This window comes from Enhydra lutris, unplaced genomic scaffold (genome assembly GCF_002288905.1).
Source record: "Enhydra lutris kenyoni isolate GAN:26980312 unplaced genomic scaffold, ASM228890v2 scaffoldscaffold25, whole genome shotgun sequence".
Taxonomy (NCBI): Eukaryota; Metazoa; Chordata; class Mammalia; order Carnivora; family Mustelidae; genus Enhydra; species Enhydra lutris.
In genome coordinates, this window is record NW_019154109.1 from 21,498,452 (window position 1) to 21,517,648 (window position 19,197).

General features: G+C 37.1%; 1 protein-coding gene across 2 annotated transcripts in view; it reads right to left on the bottom strand.

Annotated features, from left to right (window-relative positions):
• Window positions 1-652: 652 nt before the first annotated feature.
• The window catches only part of LOC111151000 (glutamyl-prolyl-tRNA synthetase), a 66,023-nt gene continuing 47,478 nt past the window's right edge, over window positions 653-19,197 (bottom strand). The window contains exons 20-32 of one of the 2 annotated variants that reach the window (XM_022508687.1): window positions 18,197-18,459; window positions 16,334-16,385; window positions 15,631-15,840; window positions 15,188-15,260; window positions 13,846-13,925; window positions 13,507-13,608; window positions 12,631-12,786; window positions 11,946-12,143; window positions 11,380-11,553; window positions 7,457-7,617; window positions 5,382-5,460; window positions 1,113-1,177; window positions 653-1,018 (exon numbers count right to left, since the gene is read on the bottom strand). In XM_022508687.1, the coding sequence (XP_022364395.1) occupies window positions 868-1,018; window positions 1,113-1,177; window positions 5,382-5,460; window positions 7,457-7,617; window positions 11,380-11,553; window positions 11,946-12,143; window positions 12,631-12,786; window positions 13,507-13,608; window positions 13,846-13,925; window positions 15,188-15,260; window positions 15,631-15,840; window positions 16,334-16,385; window positions 18,197-18,459 (1,764 nt within the window). In that variant the 3' untranslated portion in view covers window positions 653-867. The remainder of the gene's footprint in view (window positions 1,019-1,112; window positions 1,178-5,381; window positions 5,461-7,456; window positions 7,618-11,379; window positions 11,554-11,945; window positions 12,144-12,630; window positions 12,787-13,506; window positions 13,609-13,845; window positions 13,926-15,187; window positions 15,261-15,630; window positions 15,841-16,333; window positions 16,386-18,196; window positions 18,460-19,197) is intronic. The other variant, XM_022508689.1, reaches the window with a different exon arrangement.

Consider the following 19,197-nt stretch of genomic DNA (forward strand, 5'->3'; position numbering starts at 1 on the left):
TGAATCCAGCGGATTAGACAAGAAGAGCACCAAGTACGGAAGCTTGGGCTTGGGATGTCTGTGAAGGAAGCCGAGGAGGAATGCTGGTGAAAGACCCGTAACCAAGAGAAAGAACCAGAAAGCAGGAGGGCGAGTCAGAGGAGTAATTTTAGTAAAAAGAGAAATGTTTTATAGCAGCAGAAATGCAGCAGAGTGACACAGTAAGACACGACACTCAGAAGTTAGCTTTGGTCAGAAGAGGCAGCAGTATATCAGGGAAATAGTGGTAGTGTGGGGGGCAGAGGTGGGGCGGGGGGTTGCTCCCTCCTTCAGAAATCATGACCTTTTTTTTTAAGACCCCACAGTAACTAGTAGTAACGAGAGGGAGCGAGCTCCTCAAGGGAAAGTTGGGGGTTGTTTTGGCTTTTTGTCTATTGTGGCTTTGTTTTTTTAAACAGAGAGATCGAGGACCATTTTAGATTTGGCAGGAGTGAAGAAAGGGAAGTACTTCAACATACAGGAAACCGGATAGCTGCACGTTCGAGGTCTGAACCATGAGGGATGCTCAGACCAAGGGCAGTTACCTCAGGGTCCAGTTTTCTTCAGCTCTCTGTGAGAATGTCCCGTAGCACACGCTTCAGATATTCCAGAAACAAATGAATACATAAGACAGTATCAGTTCATGGTATTTATTACTGGGGTTCTTTACTGAAAAGTCTTCTTTCCCACCGTTAATTTAGGCATAAGAATAAGGTGTTTGTGTCTCATGTGACCTCCTATTTGAACTTTTATTTAAAAAAATCATAAAACTGTCTACATCTGGGAAGATATTAATATCAATTTTTTAAAAAGTGAGGCGGGTTGGAGATAGCAGTTTTGTTTCGTCCCTTAGTAACTACGACCAAACAAGGTATAGTACTTGGCAGGGTTCCTGCCACAGATGCATTTCGCTCCCGGCTGCAGCTCACAGAGTGGTTGGAAGGGGATGCAAAGGCTTTTAGCTCCCATGGATGGAGCACCAGGTTCAAGATCTTGATCCCTGCAATTAAAAACAGGTAAGAATTCAACTTATTTATGCTGTATATTCCCATTCGTTGTTACTGTCACAAGTTCGGTCTGTTAACCATATTTACCTAGCAGTGGTCTTTTTGATCCAGTCTTCACAGTCAATTTCCCCACAGAATGGAATCTGAGCAATCTAACAGAAAAGGAAAAATATTCAGGATTTTTAACTCCTGTTCTATAAAAGGAACACCTGAATGGTCTATTAAACTGACAAGCAAAAAGGACAGGTCTCCCAGCCTTTTTCAGGCCCCAGGACCTTCAAGGAACACTGCTCAGAGCTGCAAGCTGTTTTTCCTGGATCCCAAACCCACATACCAGAAGACATCAAGACAAAACAAAAACATCTTTGTAGTATACTTCAGTGTCCAAACACACTAGCTACAACACAGTGCCTGAAGAGAAGGAAGGAAGAGTAAGTAGTCTGAGTCCAGACTCTAGCTGTACCTCCCCCTCATTTCAAATCTGACCACCACCTGCTCTGCCTAGGTAAACGGTTATGAGGAGGACAGAGAGGAGACGACAAATAGTAAACTTGATTTTTACAGTTGTTAACAATAACCATTAACAAAAGGTCAGCCTCACTTTATGCCACACTGTTATAGGTAAGTGAATCATTTTTAAAGTCCACACAGTGTGTGAAAGTCAAATATCATTTCGTATTAGAAAAAACAACTTCTCAAATTTTCTTTCATGGGCCATATACAATAACAGGCAAAATCAAGATAGCCGGGACTTTACCTCAATTTTGAAATTCACTGCCTGTTTGAAAATCCCTAGTTTCGAGTTTTCTTTTGTAAAATGTGTGTTGGACAAGACAAGAATTAAGATTTCTTTCAGTTGTAAATCCTAAACTTTCATATCATGTCTACTTCAAAATGAGATTTGGATGCAATAACAATTATGTTAACAGTCCTACAGAAAACTCCTGGAAATCAAGGTTAGCAGTGGGGAGATCAAAAGCGTGGATAACGTGGATAATCCCACCCATGCGTTAGAAATGCCAGTTTAAAAACAGTTAAGAGGCTATCCAGCTTCCTCATCAACTTCTGATCAATCATTCCGAGCCACACATTCTGTACTCAAACTGAGACCCTCCTGCAAACACTAAGGCACTCAGAATTTGGCTAAATATACTTCAAAAGTCTTCACTAAGAGGTAAGGTGCAAGTACACTGACATTAGGAAATTACAAAAAGAACAAGTAATTGATCAAGGGAAGATTCTTCCGGGCGAGGAAGAGTTAGTTATCTGTCTCTTACGTTCATTTGGTAAAATGTGTCAGCCAAACTCCCAGAACTGATAAACTGTAATTTTGATAATCTGCCTTAAGACAATAAAGAAGTAATAAATTGGCAGGAAAATCCCCAGGGGATGGGAGTGGTGGATGAGAGAAGGTGGAAGGTTTGTTAGTAATATGTATCTTGAAAAATTTTAATAAAAACTGTAAGGAAAACAGAAGCAAAAATAAACCTAAAGATACAAGAGCTGAAATAACCCAAAGTTACCCCCGTGTATTGAAACTTGGTAAATCATTAGCATCGGTACAAACAGAAAGCATGGAAAGAATGTACATTCATAAAAGTATTGTTTAAAATTCATTACAAAAGAATGGGAGGAAAACTTTAAGCACAGTCACTGCGAAATAATAAAAATATTAAGACTTAATTACAAAGACTGTCTTTGGGTAATAAATTTAAATTTGGTTTCTTAGAAAATTTTACTTTTATTTTTAACCCACACACAGCTTTACTTTCCTAACTTTAACAAATTTTACAGTAAATGGTTTTATTTTTCCCTAAGAAAAAAACTACTGAGCCTTGAGAAGGTATTTATAAAATAATAATTTTTTTAAAATTTTTTACAATATTTTGATATATTTGAGAGAGAGAGACAGAGCATGGGTGGGAGCAAGGGCAGACGGAGAAACAGGTTGCCCGCTGAGCAGGGAGCCTGATGTGGGGTTCAATACCAGGACCCTGAAATCATGACCTGAGCTGAAGGTAGATGCTTCACTGAATGAGCCACCCAGGCATCCCTAAAATAATTTTTAAAACTTAAAATGGAATAGTGTGAAAAAGTTCAACTGAAGTTATTTAGACTCATAAATAACAATTTTGTAAAACCCATGTTTTAATTCCTTGTAGCTTCAAAGTAAAGTGTAAGTGATAAGACCTAAAATGTCTGACTAGTTACGCATGTAATTCATTAACATGAAAAAATAACACATAGTTTTAGGCTGTTTGTTCAACCACGGAAAGGTCTTTAACTTTTATTTTTTATTATCTCTATATATGCTACAAAGAGATAAAATTTTTTGCAATATATAGTATTTTGAATTCTGTAGCAGAAAATGCTAATGATGACAAATACCAATAATCCTATCAACCAAAAATAGTGCTCAATAGGTTAGTAATATAGGTCAACAGTAAAAAAAAAATTATATATAAATAACATCTATTTTTCATTTAATTAACATCGTTCCTTTGAAAAATTTACTCAAGTTCTGTGAATCTGATACAGTTTTTTTTTAAATTTTACCAACAAAGAAGAGTAGAAAACCCAACTTTCACCTACATTCAAGTTCCAAAGATCCTTTTCTCCTTCTCCCCACCTAGTAAACACAGTTTTGTTTACAAGAGCCTCAAAGGTTGCTTGCTGGTCAGTCACCACACTGAAGTGAGACGGGGTGGAGCTGGTGCTGGCTCCGGGATCCAAGAGACACAACCTCCTCTAATCTCCACGCGCTCTTTGGACATACAGCGAATATACTATCCACTGGCTGCTCTAGAATAGATGTTGAAATCTCTGACCTAATATCAGAATAAAAGATGCGACTCTACTGAGACCTGCTGAGGTTCATTTCTTTGAAAGCAATGGATTAACTCATAGTTACTCTATTGATTTATTAACTCTTATGTAAATATCTTTACCAGTCTGTACTGCAAAAGTGACTACCATACTTCTATAATGAATGAAATTTAAAAATTCAGTAATAGAAAAATAATCATAAATTACAGTGAAAGAAAAAAAAAAACACTGCACCAGATAGATGGCTATCCACTTCTCTAGACTTCTACTGGAAGTACGTATGGAAATTATGGAAAAATTATGGAAACCAGAAAGATGGAAGATGACAAAGGCAATACACCAAGAATAGAAAGCTAAATACTGAAGAATTATGGATCTGAAGGGGATTTTAAGATTATCTTGTACTCATTTTACACATTAGTAAACTGAGAGCCAAAAAGATTAACACTGTCCCAGCTGACGCAGTAAGAGACATATTAAGAGGTTATGACCCTAACCAATTAAAATTTTGCCTTACACTCTCAGCATGGATTAAAAATAAAGAGGGGTGCCTGCAGGCTCCGTCACTGAAGCATGCAACTCTTAATCTTGGGGGTGTGAGTTTGAGCCCCACACTAGGTGTAGAGATTACTTAAAAATAAAATCTTAAAAAAAATAAAATTAAAAAATTAAAGCAAGTGAACAAAAAGGGAAAGTGCATTAAAATGAGTCAGGAGAGAGATCTGAATTCTAGGACCAAGTCCACCCCTGTAGAGGTCAGGGTAATTCATTTAGACTCTGGCCTGTGGTTTCCTCATTTATAATCTGAGAACACAGAACTGGTTGTATAATCAAGCATGGATACCAGAATACTAAAGTTCTTAAGTGATTCATTCCAGTAATTAATAATTTTGCAAATCAGGACCTCTTCACTATGAAAATTAAAAGTTTCGACTAGAACACCTGCGTACTCACAACACATAAACCTGATAAAAATCTTAAAGAACCACTAAAGTACCTAATTAGAAAGACCTGGGTCTTTTAAAGGCGAGTGAAGTACCCACTCATTCAAAAAAACAGGCTTAGACATGAGCAGTACTCTCCCTCTTATTATTCAGAAAAGTTTAGTCAATTAAGATCAGGGGAAATAGACACACACACACACACACACAGGTCAGAGAACTGAAATTTCTGACATGGACTTTTAACCTTATCTTAGGAATATACACATTACATTACAACAATGCTTACTTTAGGAATCTAATTCAAGCTGAAAAACAAAATGAAAAATTTCAGTAATTAAAACAGAATTAATGTTTAGTCTGCACTTCAAGCATGAGAAAAAACTTTTACAATCAGTTCACAGTGTAATCCAAAAATGATAAAATGCTGTAATGCTTTAGGAAAGCCAGTGGAAAACAGAGCATAGAATGTGGAGTAATATATAATCCTGTCACATGACTGGCCTTAAAAAAGGGATTAATATCATGCATGAGTCTTAAAATACCATTGAAACATTTTTATATTCAAAACTTTTCAGAAGTCTCTTACCTTCCCAGAATCTAGCATCTTCTGAAAGTCTTCCATTGTATTAGCCACAACCATATGAGTCTTAAGGTCTTCGGAAGCCCTATCACAATATAATTGCAAAAGAATACATATTTTTTCTTACTAACGTGACAAAGTGTTTTTGTTTTTGTTTTTAAAGAAAATAAGTAAAATTTAACAAAAGAGCAATAACCTGGAAGTGAGAACATCTCAGTTTGAACCTCCACTGTGTGGCAATCTCAGCACATCACTGGATTAACACTAGATGAAGGGGAATTTGCCGAGCACACAATAGGCAATAATTACTTTTGTTATTGCCATTAAAACTCTCCAGAACATTCTATGCCTGGCTATACCACTCAGCACCTATGAGAGTCTGCATTATTTTTAAAACCTCTTTGGTCCTAGTTTTCCTTTCTACAAAACTGGAAAAATACTCAAGTAAGTCTAACTGCCATACAGATTGTTGTGTGAATCAAACAGAAAGGCATGGAAATGTTATAAAAAAGGAAAAACCACAAATACACATTATTCGAGCTATTTTCATATACTACATAATTCTTTTCTAAGAACTTCGGGTTTTAGAAATGGGAGTATCACTCCCTTTTACATTCAAAGTCACACATTACATATAGGATGGTTCATGGGTGGTAACCAAGAAAGAGAAGGCATATTTTTCTTTTCTGAATCTGAGGACTAAGACCATGTGACTTCTCTGCCAATAACTGCTAGCTCTCCACCAAACCCTTCTTCTGACCTTTTCATAGTCTGAGAGGCCCATGTGAGTAAGTCACAGCCAGTGAGATCCAGGAAAATATATAAGGGTTAAACCTAAGGATGGGGCAAAAATGCACCTTTACGAAACCGACATTATTAACACATTTACTGAATAAAAATGTCAATGATAAAACTGCTTTTTAGCCACAAAAGCAGTGGTTTTCCAATCAGAGGATGCATGTGAATCACACACCGAACAGTTTTACACCACAGATGACCAGAACCAATCTTAAAACCAACGGATCAGAAACTCCAGGTGTGATGCTCCGGTATGCTTCTTTCCCAAACCTCCCAGGTGACTCTGAAGAGAAACCCCCAGAAAGAACCCCTGTACTAAACGCACTATTTAAACGGCAGCAGTAAGGACAAGCAGCTTTCTAACCTTTAACCTCTGACAATATGACCTGCTCTCAGCTCAGATGGACTTCAAATGCACTACTCATTAGTAGGCTAAGCAAATCCTTGAAGTCAAGTGACTCGTTCTCATTCTCATTTTAGGGCAAGCAAGCCAAGACAAGCAAAATCACTTGCCCAAAACCATGTAATGCCAAGACTAAAATTAGTTCATTCCTTAAATGCAAAATTTACTGAGGCCTAATATGAGCGGGGCACAAGGTCCTAGAAGACATATGAATACATAAAAAGATGCAGGCACCACCTTCCCCCAAACAGGCAATGGACCTTCCTCTTTTGTCTCAGGTGGACAGGAAAGTAAGTAAGGTGCCACACATATGCATCAATCTTTTCGTGCCTCTGCCCTGAGAACTTGGATTCTAGAACACTCTCCACAGATCAGGGCTGTCCTGAAGCTTCCTTTCACCCCAGATCTCCAATCCCAGTCAAACCGTTCTTTGCCTTGGCTACACATCATAATCACATGGGGAGCTTTTAATACTACAGCTGCCACACTCGCCCTAGACTAACTAAATTAACATCTCTGGGGAGGCGTCTAGGTGCTGCTATTTTTAAAGCTTCCTAGGTGCTACTAATGTGTACTCACAGGTGAGAATCAATGCCTTCATCCCTCAAATTTACACATCTTTAAGGCCTCAATTTAAAGTCAACCCAAATTAGTCCATGGGACAGCCAGGCCAGCACTGCAAACCTAGCAGGATGGAGAAAGCCCTCGGAAAAATCATGATGACACAGGTCAAAAACACAAGAGAGGCAAATTAAGAACTCTGGGAGCTCAGAGGGAAAGATGACTTCCAGTCGGGACACTCACAAAATTCCTGAGTACAGCTCTCAAAAGCTGAACAGGGTGTCAAGATCAGAGACAAAAGCAATCCTAAGGAACTAACCTTGTAAAAAGGTTCACGTGGATGTCTTCCAAAAGAGCGTGAAGTTTAGTCTCAGCCTCAGTATCAGCCACCGTCAGCTTTTCTCCAGTATCTCGTCTGACCGCTACAAACTGGCAGCTCTTCATGTCACGTGGCCCAACTTCAAGTCTGACGGGAACTCCCTAGAAAACAAAAAAGGCAGTTAAAATGATACATGCCTGTCTCTTCCTGAAGACACAGAATATTTCATGGCTTTATCTCCTACAAATCATAAAAACCCCAAAATCAAAGGCATAAGCAAATAATAAAAACAGCAGGCAATATTCCTGAGACACTACAGAAATCTCTTCCGATAAGAATGTATAAACCTAAGGAAAAAAATGTACTCCCCAACCAATTTTGAGCTAAGAGTTGAGAAACATGAAGGTAGTGCTGTCTAGATCAATATTCCTACCTCTTCTCCCATAAAAGCACGCACAGAAAGTTGCATCTGTAGGGCACACAAAGTGGTAAATAGAGAGGACTTCTTTAAGGCTGCCCCAAGTCGCTGATCAGTACACCTGGCACATCTGTGATTCACTCAGGGCACAACGGTGTGGTTACATCTTAGCTCCGGATACTCCAGCACGCAGCGTGAGGGGCTCGTTAAAGCAAGGACTGCTGGGCTCCACCCCCTGAATTTCTTATTACAGGAGGTCCAGGAATGGGGCCTAAAGATTCATATTTCTAACAAGTTCTCAAGTGAGGCTGGGGCTGCACTCTGGGAACCATTCCCCTATTCCCTATGGATCTCACACGGAGCTTAGGGACCATATGCAAGTTTAAGCCTGTGAATGTTCAACCCTTATGAATGCTCCAGGAGGGGAATTAAGACCCAGAGAGACCTTATTTTTAGGATAAACAGTAAATTTTCTAAACATTAAAACCGTAGGTCTTTTAAACATTTTCTTTCTGAGCAAACGATCCTCTAAAACTAATCTGGGGTTTCGAATTTAAGTTAGTTTAGCCGATGGCAGTCTCCTAAATCAAAGTCAAAGGAAAATTTTAAATGTTATTCTTTAAAAAAAAAAAAAAAAGATTTATCTTTAAAGACTTATTTTATAAAATAATGAATACCAGAGAACAAATTATTGTATGTTAAGTATTGTTTTATTGTCTTCCTTTATTCACCTAATGTATGCATGGGTAAAAGGGTTAAGTGCAATGAGATTTACAAGAGGAATAAGAAGAAACAGATCCTGTCCTCAAGGAGCTTCATATTCTGCCAGGTAAATATGGCATGCACACAAATAATCAGTACAGAAAATCACAAGTGGGAGACTATCCTCAGCTGAAAGAGAAGGAAAGTTACTAGAAGGTAAAAATTAATGAGTAATTTCATCAAAACTGAGGAACATTCTATAAAATAATTAACCTCTATCCACAAAAATGCCCATGTCATGAATGACAGAGAAAGGCTAAGGAACTTCTCCTCAGTAACGGAAACGAAACTGACATGACAACTAACAGGACTAGGTCCTGTGCTGGATGAGAAGAGTAGCTCAGAGCAGGGCGTCAAAGCCTGAGTCTGGCGAGAGGGCATCTTGGCGTGAGAATAACCTGGCACAGAGTGACAGAGGCCATGGGGAATAAGCAGGGCACTCACACAGGGGAGTGGGAGGCAATGGCCAGAAAGATCATCTGAGGCCAAATCACAGAGGAGGCATATATTCTGCTGACCATTTTTTCTAAGTAAAATGTTATGAATTTACTCATAATGGATTGTTTTGGTTTGCTTCTTTTTCTTTTCAATAGCAACACAAAATTATCTTAGTCATCCAACACAGTAAAAAGAAAAGTAGTTAATTCACTCATTCTTTTCCCCTTTCAACTTTCATAATATGGGAAGAGGTATGAAGAAGTTGTGGCAGTCCCTGGGTTCTAGTCTGGTAACTACACCATATATCCCAGTAATGAAACTGAGTCTCCCAATACATACACATCTCATCCCACCCCCAAACTGCCTCATTGTACAAAGTTCATCACTATCAAATGAATACAAATCTAGATCTTCCAAAACTATTTTCTTTTCTCAGGAATTCTTGGACTGAATGGAGAGAAATGCCCTGAGTACTTTTCACTAACTAGTGACCCCTCTCACTGTTCTTTAGTCTTGGGCATCAAGTTTAGAATTTAGATGTCTGTACTCTTTCCTGAGAACTGCAGACAAGGAAGCTGTAGCAAAGCCTACTTACACCCAGAATTTCCTTCACAGTATAGGCTCATCATGGTACTAAAAAGAAGAGTGACAGTGACAAAGTCAGTCCTAGAGGGAGAAGTGAAAAGGAAGAGGAGGAAGACAGAAGGGAGAAGTGTATATGGATGCCTTTTTCTCTTTCAATCCAGCCGGTAACAAAGAATATGTTTCTCCTTTAACATCTGGAACCTCAGGCAAGGACACAGTGGCTCAGACAAGCTGCTGCTGGCATCACACACTCCTCTTTCTAAGTAAGCACAAAGTACTGTAATTGGAAGGCAAGTATGTAAGAAAACATTTATCTTTAAAGTCTTCATTAAAGGTAGGTGAGTAAGTAAAGGAAAAATGTATTATACAGAAGAGAAACAAAATCAGTACAACTAATTTTTAGCACCGAAGATTTACCTTAGGGGCCAATTAAAACAAACAGTTGTATAAATACCAGCAACTGTGGGAAGCCTGTATGTGTTCACACTGAATAATCCCAATGCTGCTGAGCCTCCATACTTGGAATCAGCTTGGAGCTGCAGTATCACTACATCTTCTCCTCTATCTCCTATGTGAGTTTAGAAATTCTGCTACTCTAGTAAGATTCCCTTGGTAAAGCTTATGAAAAAAATTAAATTCCCAAAGTTTGAAAAATGTTATTAAAAATATAGATCATCTACTAATGATGATATGCAATAAATGAAATTTATATTAAAAACATTAAGGGGCGCCTGGATGGCTCAGTGGGTTAAAGCCTCTGCCTTCAGCTCAGGTCATGATCCCAGGGTCCTGGGATCAAGCCCCGCATCAGGCTCTCTTCTGCTCAGCGGGGAGCCTGCTTCCCCCCCTCTCTCTGCCTGCCTCTCTGCCTACTTGTGATCTCTGCCTGTCAAATAAATAAATGAATAATATTTACAAAATCTTTTTTTTTTTAAATATTTTATTTATTTATTTGACAGAGAGAGATCACAAGTAGGCAGAGAGGCAGATAGAGAGACAGAGAGGAGAAAGCAGGCTCCCTGACAAGCAGAGAGCCTGATGCGGGACTCGATCCCAGGACCCTGAGATCATGACCTGAGACGAAGGCAGAGGCTTATTAACCCACTGAGCCACCCAGGCGCCCAATATTTACAAAATCTTAAAAAAAAAAAACATTAAATCAGAATTTAGCCTTGAATATATGAAATAAAGATCAACAAATGGGTGTGAGACAGAGTGGTGTAAAAAACCAAATATGGTATTACTCTCTGATGTTTTACTGATCCGCTGTTAACAATGACAGCTAGGTGATGCCCATGCACCATTGCTCTGATAGTCTTACCGTTTAAACAGCTTACTTATTATATGAATTCCTGGTATAAACATTTAGTGTAACAACCCTATGAGGTTTATTAATCATATACAAGGTCTTCAAGATCATTTTAATTTTAACATAATAAAAATAAGCTTCCGGAAAAAAGATTTTAAATTTAGCAAATATATAAACTTTATATATACATATATATATATATGTATATATATATATGTATATAATATTTATATAACACCATTATAAAGATCTGGACTTTATGAAAATTAAGTGAAAAAGAAAAAAATTCACAATTACCCAAGTAGAGAAAAGTAATGAGAAAACCTTACATTTCATAGAAACATATGTTAAAAAAAAAATCTAATCCCAAATTGGGAGTATGGAAGTAAAAGATGTAACTGAAGAATTTACCTTGAGCTCCCAGTGATTGAATTTCCAACCTGGAGAGTAGTTATCTCGCAAGTCAACTCTGACTCTAATATTAACACTGAGTAACCGCCTTCGATAATCATTGCATTTTGCAATCAGAGCCTCTCTGTCTTCTTCAGAAAGCGCATTTGTAATGCCACAAGGAATAACCATCACCTAGAACCAGAGCAAGAGCACAAATTTAAACAAAGAAACAGCATACAAAGTAATGTGGTCAGGCTGCTGCATGATACCCAGGAATCAAAATCTACTGGGGACTATGTAATTTTTAACACAGATCAATTTGTGTGATTTTTAATCTCCATGGAATGTCTACCAACCAGTGCACATTACTTGTCTACGCTAAATGCATCTTATTTGACCTACTATATCTCATTAAGCTTATGAATCATTTCAAACAGAAGATTTCTAAGAAAGTTTTGTATAAAAAGCAGCTAAAAATTAAAAAAGCAAAAAAACAGTAACAGAAATGATACACACAGTTACACAATACTGAGGTCCAGACTGTATTTTATAGAAAGAGTGATAAACAGAAATACTTCCCTTACCTGAACAGAAGCTACACGGGGTGGTAATACTAAGCCCATGTTGTCTCCATGAACCATGGTCATAACACCAATAGTTCGAGTGGTCAGGCCCCAGGAGTTCTGATAAGCAAACTGCTTCTCTCCTGGTGTCTTTGGATCTTCAAAAACAATTTCAAACATTCTGGAAAAATTCTGCCCTAAATGATGTGATGTTGCCCCCTAAAACAGAGAAATAGAAGCATCAATGTTAGTAACTAATTATGCCTCTGAAAATGATTTCTGTAAGATCATACACCTTAAAATGTCACTAGACATGTTTTACGTTCCTTGACTTTTTTTTATATTAAGTTTTTACAGCATAAATCATACAAAAAAAGACCAGAATTAGTCAAAAAGGAAAAAAAAGTACAGAAGTGTACTGCTGTAAGCAGCCCCTTTTGTAGGAATAACTTCAACTACAAACGTTAAAAAAAGAATCGATGCTTTGGTAATTCAGAATATAAGCCTTCAATTAATTGACCTTAGAGATTTTAAGAATGGAATAGATAAGCCTGAAATTATAACATGGTCTGGAAAGCACACAAAATACACAGGTTTTTTTTTTTTTTTTTGGAAAGAGTCTCCTTCTCTGGTGACAGAAGTCTATTGGATTGCCCACAGGCTATGCTTAGTCACCCATGAACCCCATGCAGCATTTTGCTGGTACCTGGATGGCTCTTCCACTAGCAGATATAAACACTTCTAAGGTAGTTGTATAATCTCCTCCTGCAAATTTCTCCTTTTCAGTCTTTCTGCCTTTTACAACAGGAATTGCCAGGAGTTCTTCGTATATCTGAGCATATAAGTCAAGTATCTGCAAGACCTGTAACAACATTTTAAACATGAAAGTGTTCCAATTTATGGTGTATTTGTTTCTTACAGATCTATAAAGCTATACTGTTTAAAACTAACTGTGGTGGAAAAATACATAAAACAATGAAAACCTTTTCTTATGGAAAGGTTAAAGCAGCCAGTGTGTATTTACTAAGGAAGACATTCAATAAAGTAACGTGGAAGAAGTTTATTAACTTTTTAAAAATGTTCATAAATTTAGATTACTAAAAAAATGTTTATGAAAGATACAAATATATGTGTGTGTGACCAGGTTATAGTGTGTGTGTGTATGAGAGAGAGAGAGAGAGAGAGAACCAGGATGAAAGTCTTCTTAAGAATAATTAATTTCACCCCGGGATTATAATTTCCTCCATACAGGGAAGTCCAAAAATATTTTCATCTGAAAATTTAAAACAGCACATTTTCTAATAAAATTTCATTAAAGCAGTTTCTTAAGTCTGTGTACATCTGTATTAACTTGTGTCTTTTTCTTTTAACAGGTGGTACACAAATTTTAAGTAACAAAATAATTATATCAGGAAATTATCTTTTAATGTTATTTTCAGATCAGATTAAATTTCAATTTAGAATTATTTATTAAATGATTATTATGTAAGCAGTAATACTGTATTACTTAGAGTTGGGGGAATAAAGCACAGCTTGGAGAAAGAAATGGAACATAATTAATATGGAAGACAACTTTTTATACCTCTTCTGCTGCTTCTTCAAAGGTAGCAAATGCACTGTGCCCTTCCTGCCAAAGGAATTCACGAGTGCGTAGGAAAGGCTGAGGATGTTTGAATTCCCAACGCTGGAAGAGGCAAGAACACAATCTGATCATTATGGAAAGCTTTTCCATTTTTATTAACAATTTAATGTGGCAAGTAACCAGAAATCATAATTGTAATCCGTAACTGTGATTAAAAACTGCTTCCATTCTCCCAATCCTTTGAATATAAAAATAAGGAAAAATAAAATGTGCTTAAAAAACAAAACAAAACTGAGTACAAAGAATAATGAAAGAATGTAAGAAAGAGTATGTACCTACCACCACATTACACCACTGATTGAGTCTGATGGGCAGGTCTCTGTGTGACTGCACCCACTTTGCATATGCAGGATACATGACTGAAAAGATACAAGAAAATACAGGTGGTTAGTCATTGAAGGCTTTTTTTCTCTTTGAAGGCTGGTAAGAGCTACACGAGTAACACAGTGAATAGAAGTTAAAATACTCTGTTTGTGTAAATGCGTTTCCAATGTTTGTAATGGTAAGTGAACAGTTACGTTATTTCATCAAGTGGATTAGTCAAGGAAATAAATCTACCTAAACCTGACCTTATTTTGTTTTTCAGATTGAAATTTACACTTCACATTTAATTTCACTGCTTTTCAGCGGTTTTATTTTCAAAAACACTAAGAGAAGCTTACAGCACACATCATGCCGTCTGTGAAGTTCTTCGCACCTATGACGCTGTTCAGTTCCCGCGCTCAATCTAGAAAGTCGGTATCATGATCTTAGTACCCAAGATGCGGAATCTGAGCACAGAGAGGTTAAATAACTTGCTGAATCCAGCAAAATTATCGATTAGAATTAGAATTCAGATTAAATCTCTCCAATGCATCTATCCAGAGTATGAAAGCTCTTGCCAAGAACTGTTAATTTAAATGAAGGTGTCCTGTCTTATCACGGCTGCTCATGGCTAGAATTACTAAACACTCTGCCAACCAGGAAACAGCTGGTGTCATTATTTCAATAATGCATCCTTACAATATTATACAAGAGTATCACCAGAAGTATGACGTAAAGAGCAAAGAGTCCTTCATTCTAAAGGTGGATAATTACTTTGGAAAACAATGATAAACCCAAAAACCTTGCTGAGACCTTTTTTTTAACCTGCAAAATGGAGATTATAATCGCTACCTCAACTTTTCTCACTCACTAAGAATATATAAATGAAATCACTTAGTAACCTATAAAAACCCTATACAAATATAAATGTCATATTAAAATGACTAACAAAATCTGTAAGAAAATATGGCATAAAACATCAGGGTTGGCAAACTTATTATCAATTCCAAGAATTAAAATTATTCCAAGAATAAGTCCTGTAAAGTTCTGAAAAATTACAGCATCAAATAAAAAAAAAGATCAACGTGTCTTTAAAACAACAACAAACTTTATTCTAGTAAAGAGCTCTGCAATGTTTACTGCACTGAGAATAAAATTCTACGCAACTGCGGTATATATTCATCTTTATCAACATTTGTTAAACTGTGTTACTGTCAAGGAGGATCATATATATCACAAAATCAACACTGAGGCAACTCTAGGAGCCATCTCAGGTGTCCCAGTGAGCACTCTCCTATGCCCCAAGGCCCATCCTCACCTGTTTCACTAGTGGGACGAACAGCGATTGGTTCTGCCAACTCCGTTTTGCCAGATCTTGTAACCCAAGCAACCTAGTAAGATAAAATCATTTTCCATACATTTTTTTAAACAGCACTTCAGAGAAACAGCACAAATACAGGCAAATCTATTTCAATTTTTGCTACAGTAAGTTAAGGCAAGTTAAGTAATTGCTGCTGTTCCTGGTAAGAAAAGTAGATTCATACTGTCCTTATAAATATTTAGCAAAAAGAAAGAGCCAGTTAGTTAATGTAACAAACAGAATCATAACTTGCCCCGAAGGTACAAATAAATACATATTTTTAATGGCTTTATAGTTCTCTAAATTGGTCTTGCCATCTAAATTCCTGTTCAAGTGTGAACTGAAAATACACTTTTCTAGTTTATGAGAGAAAACTGCAAAAATAAAGCAAACGAACTTACCTCAGGGGCAAAGTCAGCAATATGAGTCTTCTCTTTCTCTAATGCACCTTGAGACACAAACATGGGGAAATAGCAGTTTTCAACACCAAGTTTCTTGATCTCAGCATCAAAAAAGTCCTTGATGGATTCCCAAATGGAATACGCCCAGGGACGAAGAATATAGCAGCCACTTACATCATAGTATTCAATCAGTTCTGACTTTGTGATGACCTTTTTAAAAGAAAAATACAGTCTTTGAAGCCTAAATTAAACCAAAATTATAATAAAAGTGTCAAGTGAATGATAACCAAGCTTCAAATCTGGAGGCTTCCACTGCTGGTAGATTCCCTTAATGTGCGTGTAAAATGGCCTTTTCTATAGTGAGAAACACCAACCCTAAAGCCCTTAAGACTTGAATTCTAATCTTGCTTCTGCTGTTTACTATATTTGTGACTTCGGATTAACCCCTTCACCTCGCCATTTAAGGAAAAAAAAATAGAATAATGATTATCTCAAAGGGCTACTTCTTAATTCACTGCTTTATGTGAACATGATCTAAAAACTTGACAGGTTAAATAGCTATACTATATATATATATAGTATATATATATATATATAAAATTCATGACTTCGTACATTACTTTGTGTCTGGACTTCAAGAATCTAAATACAAAGTAGTCTTTGAGAAATTTAAAATATGAAAACAAACTGAATGCATACTCACTTGAGAATACCAATCTGCAAGGTTTTCTTCTTTTTTTGCCTCTAGACCCAACCTGCAGATACGAAAAATAATGTATCAATCTCTTCATTCATCAATTGCTTTTAGGCTGAATGGAAACAAACTTCTGAAGTTCAAAACAGAAAACGTTTTCTTCAATATGAGTTATTTCCATATTTATCTCTCTTGTATATTCATTCCCAAGATAACATTTTTAACCTCTTAAAGAGGTGGTTAAGATACTGCCCACAAAGAACTAGGAAAGTTAAGCTAGCAAAAGCTATGATTTTAATGCAGACATCTCTTTCCACAAAGTTCTTTATAAGGTAATGTATTTGTAATAAAAATAGTATTCACATAGAATTCTCTCACTAAAAAAACTCTTTTGCCAAAATCGATCCAGAAAACATTGTAATTAGCATGATCAATGCCCACTGAGAGTAACACGTAAAAAGTAATGAAAACGGCTGTGTGTGTATGTGTGCATACATAGGTAGACATAATCCTTACAGAGTCTACAAATTTTTCTTTTAATTGCAGTAAGGAAAAACTGCAGAGACAGATGCAAAATAAGTCAGATCTGCAATAAAAAAACTATTCTAGGCGATGATCCTTTTCTTGAAACCAGTAATTATTCAAGGACTGTGGTCTTATGATCCACATAGAAAAAAATCACCCATTAGTCCTGTTTTAGAGTTTACAAACAACGCTTTATTGGCTTAAAATTTTAATGTATTTAAAGCTGACTTCTCCACTGTTTCACTTTGACACGGCTCAACAAGATGCCTGAAACCTGGTCTTTTCACAAACAGAGGTAAAAAGTGAGAAGTTCGTGTTCTGTCCTCTATTATTCTAGGATCTATAAGTCCGATCACTCAGTCAAATGCATGAAAAACAACTGTTATATTCTCTTTTTTAAGGAGACGTTGCATGTATGACATGAGGGTTAAGAGGCAGAATTTTAAAATCAGCTCAACAAATCTAAAACCAAAAGATCTCGCAAAAAAAAAAAAATCTGGGGCGCCTGGGTGGCTCAGTAGGTTAAAGCCTCTGCCTTTGGATCAGATCATGATCCCAGGGTCCTGGAATTGAGCCCCGCATTGGGCTCTCTGCTCAGCAGGGAGCCTGCTTCCCTTCCTCTCTCTCTGCCTGCCTCTCTACCTGTGATCTCTGTCAAATAAATAGATCAAATCTTTAAAAAAAAAAAATCTCACAACAGCAGTTACTAATGATAGCTTTTTCTTTTTACTAAGCCACTGAAGGAAGCTAGAACAAAGTCCACTGTAATTCTGTCCTGGGGATTATGGACAGAGGCATCACGTTATTCATACAAACTGGAACACGCTAAAACATCATCTATTCCAATGTTTTGTCTTTTAAACAGCTTTGTTCCATACCTACCCTACCAAACTCAAAATCCTATCGAGAATGAAGTTGTCACTTAGTCACCATAAAAGATTTTCATCTGAAAAATTTGCTTAAGGTGTAAGACAATGAGTATTGTCAGGCTACCAACTGTGTTAAATGGGAGGAAAGAGGGAACATTTATACATATTTGTTCTCACTTGTGTAGCCAAATGAAGATCTCTCAGTGGTTACGGAAGAAACTAGCTGCGGTTACCAATTCAAGATGGCGCTAGGAGAAACTGGGAAGATGGGATATAAGCATAGGAGTGAGACTTCACCTAACTTCTGATATTCTGAGAGTCCTGAACTAAGCAGATGAACTTGTTACCTAAATAAACAGCATCCTCCAACTTCACATGACAAGCAAACTAACCAAAACCTGTTTTTTAAAAAAATAATTCTGGGGTTGAATTCCTTCACAACGGCTTCACCTGGAATGCAGCTTCCACGTTCTATTACCTGGTCTGTTTCTTAGGCCCCTGCCCTTCTCCCGCTCCACTGGACGACAGTCCACTTCCTTGGCTTTTAAAGGAGTCTTTCTTTTGGCCATCACTTTGCTTCTGAGGCTTATTCTGCTTTTCAGACTTATTTTCTTTTTCTTTCTTTTTCTTATCTTTGTCCTCAGCCCCAGTGACAGAGACAGGCTTATACTCGACTCCTGTCAGAGATCTGTATTGTGCTTTCAGCTGAAGGAGTTCTTGTACAGCTGAATCTACCTGATCCTTCAGTTTAACAAAAAAGGAAAAGAGAAGACAATATTTAATTCAAATCATTGTCTAAGCATCAATGACCAAAGCTTCCTAAGCAGATTTGAAAACATAAGTGAAGGCAGAAGGCAAAGTGGTAAAAATAAAGAACATTAAATATACTAACGACTGGAAACAAAAAAAATACAAGAAACAGGGAAAGAATTATACAAAAGAGGGACTGAAAAAAAAAAAACAGTACTATAACTGCACTGTCTGAACGGGAGCCACCGGCCACATTTGGCTATTTAAATTCAAGAAAATAAGAGACTCTTAATCTCACAAAGCAAACTGAGGGTTGCTGGGGTGTGGGGGGTTAGGGATACAGTGGTTGGGGTATGGATATTGGGGAGGGTATGTGCTACGGTGAGTGCTGTGAAGTGTGTAAGCCTGACGATTCACATACCTGTACCCTTGGGGCAAATAATACATTATATGTTTATAAAAATAATATAAAAAAATAAAATTAAATAAAATTAAAAACTCAGTTACTCAGTCACAACATTTCAAGTCTTCAGTGGTGAAGACTGCGGGACGGGACAGAACTGCTACAGAACACTTCCACTGTCACAGGAAGCTCTAGTATAACATGTATCCCACCGCAATTTAAGTTAGGAGCCATTACGCTACATTCGTTCAACATTTCATAATCACAAAGATGATAGCAATCAAGTTTCTACATTACTGGTTAAACTTTAAAATCTGTAATGACAT